The sequence below is a fragment of the Triticum urartu genome, chromosome 7 (genome assembly GCF_003073215.2).
Source record: "Triticum urartu cultivar G1812 chromosome 7, Tu2.1, whole genome shotgun sequence".
In the NCBI taxonomy this organism is placed as follows: domain Eukaryota; kingdom Viridiplantae; phylum Streptophyta; class Magnoliopsida; order Poales; family Poaceae; genus Triticum; species Triticum urartu.
Window position 1 is genome coordinate 472,536,008 of NC_053028.1, and position 2,857 is coordinate 472,538,864.

Sequence of the window (2,857 nt, forward strand, 5' to 3'; positions counted from 1 at the left end):
ACTAGGGTTACGCCCGCGCTGCCACTCCTAGCCCCCTTATCTTCCTCGCCGCCACCAGAGGAGGTTGCCAGGCAAGCCCGTGCGGTCGCCGACGAAGGTGGCGGCGGGGATTTCGTCGCTCCGGGCTCGGCGGAGGGCTTTGGGATCTAGGGCGGCGACCCTGCTTGGAGAGGCGACGCCATCTTTGTGGCTGATGGTGCTCATGGGAGAGGGTCGGCGTCCTCAACGACGATGACAGGCGCAGTTCGTGGCTAGCGGTCTGCTCAGGCGGTTCTCCTAGCGTCAAGTATGAAGTTTCCCGTCTGGTCACTTCCTGTCAGATCTCATGCCGGTAATCTTGAATCACCGGGCTAATGGTGGCTGGGCACGCTGGTGTGAGTTGCGTTCGGGAGCAATCCTTTGGTGGCTTGGCCATCCACGTCGGTGAAACAGCCCGCAGACACTGCTTCCCTCCTTGGAGGCACAGACGAGATCCCTTCTCCCCACCCCTCTTCCTTGACCCAAGGTTAATTCCTGTTATTCCTTGCGGATGCGGCGGCGGCGGTGCTCGGTGTCATTACCTCCATGGGGGCGCCATTTGGCTAGGAGAGGCTGGTGTGTGGTGCCATGTGGTTAATTCCGTCTCCTGACCTCCCTCCCAGACGGAAGTCCAAAATCCACGTGATTGCGCGACGGCGATGCCTTGCGCGTCGTACCCTTCATGAAGGAGCCGTCTGGGGAGGCTTGGGTGTTCGGGAGAGGGTTGTTCTGGCGGTGGGATCCGAGTGGCAAGGGGAGGTGGCGGTGGTGCGGAGGTTCGTAGGTGGAGCGGCGTGTCATCTACCGCGTGAAGACGATGAGTATTGGCGGCATGATGCAGCTGGATCTCGACGATAGAGGTGTCTAGATGGACGACGCAGGGCGGTGGCGCTGTTTGGCGTCGTGGCGGCGTCGATGGCGGGCGGGGCAAAGTCGATGCGTCAATACCTTCTGTGAAGATGGATCGGTGAAAGATGGTGGTGATGACCCATGAGAGTGCGTCAGACCGGTTTATGCCCCACACCTGTATGTGGCTTGGTTCGGGCCTCCAGTTTTAGCTGTTAGGCTTAGGTGAGTGGTCTGGGTATTCGGCTCAGACTGATTGCATCCCTTCATCAATTGGACACGAGTAGCGAGAGATGTTGCGAAGATGACAGATTTAGACGCATTGATGTATTATTTTGTAAGGTCTTTGTGAATAATTATTAAAATAGCTGCATGTATCTCCCAGACGTAGAGGTGAAGTCATCCTCCTTTAAAAATAATAATAATAATAATAAACTATGAGAAGAGAGCGAATCCGCGTATGCTTTGCTTTGGTGATACTTAGCCGACCGAGGAGGCAAGCACACTGGATTAGATTCCGGAAACGGGTTAAAGAAGGCACTAATATGCCCCAAGCAAAGCAAAAGCTGAGAGGTTCAAAGCCAAAGTGAAAGAAAAAGCCCAACCACAAGCGAGCTAACAACCATCACTCTTTAGCCTTTTCTCCATTGTTGAGGCAAAGAAAGAAGCTAGTAGTTCTCAGTATCATTGCCATCGCACATTTGCACTGCGTCACTCAACTCCAGTGACATGGAGATGCGTCTCCACCTCCATGTGCTGGCGATCCTCATGATCATCTCGGCGCGGCCTCCCTCCGTCGCTGGCGGGCTCTGCCGCGACAGCTGCGGCGACGTCCCGGTGCGCTACCCGCTGGGCATCGACGACGGCTGCGGCAGCCCGTACTACCGCAGCATGCTGACCTGCGCCGACAACACCACGCTCCGCCTCCGCACCCCATCCGGCACGTACCCGGTGTCCGGCGCCGACTACGCGGACCCGCACCTGGTGGTGACGGACCCGTCCATGTGGACCTGCGCGCGGCCCTTCACCGCCGTCCACGCCGCGCCCTTCAGCCTGGACACCAGCACCCGCTTCTCGCTGTCCCCGAGGAACGACCACCTCTTCTTCAACTGCGACGAGGAGCGGGTCATCGTGGCGCCGCGGCCGGCCATCTGCGACCGGTACCCGGACCGGTGCGACTCGGCGTGCGACAGCGCCGGGTACCTGTGCCGGAACCTGCCGGGCTGCCGCGGCGCGCTGGAGGAAGGCAACATGAGCTGCTGCGCGTACCGGCCCCGCGCGGCGGAGTCGCTGAGGGCCATGCTGCGGCACTGCGAGGCCTACACCACCGTGTACTGGCGCGCGGTGGGCGACAAGTTCCCGCCCTACGACCAGGTGCCGGACTACGGCGTCCGGGTGGACTTCGAGATCCCCGTCACCACGCGGTGCCTGCAGTGCCAGGACCGGCGCCGCGGCGCCAACGGCACCTGCGGCTTCGACCCCGCCACCAGGGACTTCGTCTGCATCTGCGACGGCGGCCGGAACTCCACCACGGACTGTGCAGGTGCGCCCTCTCTGCTCTGGCTCTCTTTGGTAACGGCATTTGGAGACGTTCAATTTAAAAGCATAGGTTTCTGTAATTCTCAACGCCAGGATCTGCGTAAAACCAAAATTATGCGTGCCAAACCCCGACTTTTAATGGGGCATACCGGCCTGACCAATTGATCATGTTTTCATACACAGATGGCCGCGTCACAGGGCATGGAGCATCAGCCGGAGTTGTAGCTGGTGCGAACTGAGAACCACTACCAAAAACCTCACTCGCACTTTCGATTATTTGAAGAAGCAATTTCGTTAATTCTGGCCATTTTTGCTATGCAGCAACCGTCGTGTTCTCAATTTCGGCAGCGATCGGCATCGGGGGGCTCGTGATGTACATACGCAAGATGAGATCGAGCAAAGTGGTCACCTGCGGCGTCCAGAGTAACGAAAACAGATTCTTCTGAGCCGACCT

At 58.6% G+C, this 2,857-nt stretch overlaps 1 protein-coding gene across 1 annotated transcript; it reads left to right on the top strand.

The window, feature by feature from the left end:
• The first annotated feature begins 1,428 nt into the window (after positions 1–1,428).
• LOC125521069 lies at positions 1,429–2,857 on the top strand. The gene is made up of 3 exons (XM_048686127.1): positions 1,429–2,407; positions 2,587–2,631; positions 2,725–2,857. Exons 1-3 carry the CDS (start codon positions 1,594–1,596, stop codon positions 2,847–2,849), a joined length of 984 nt encoding a protein of 327 aa, XP_048542084.1. The 5' UTR covers positions 1,429–1,593; the 3' UTR covers positions 2,850–2,857.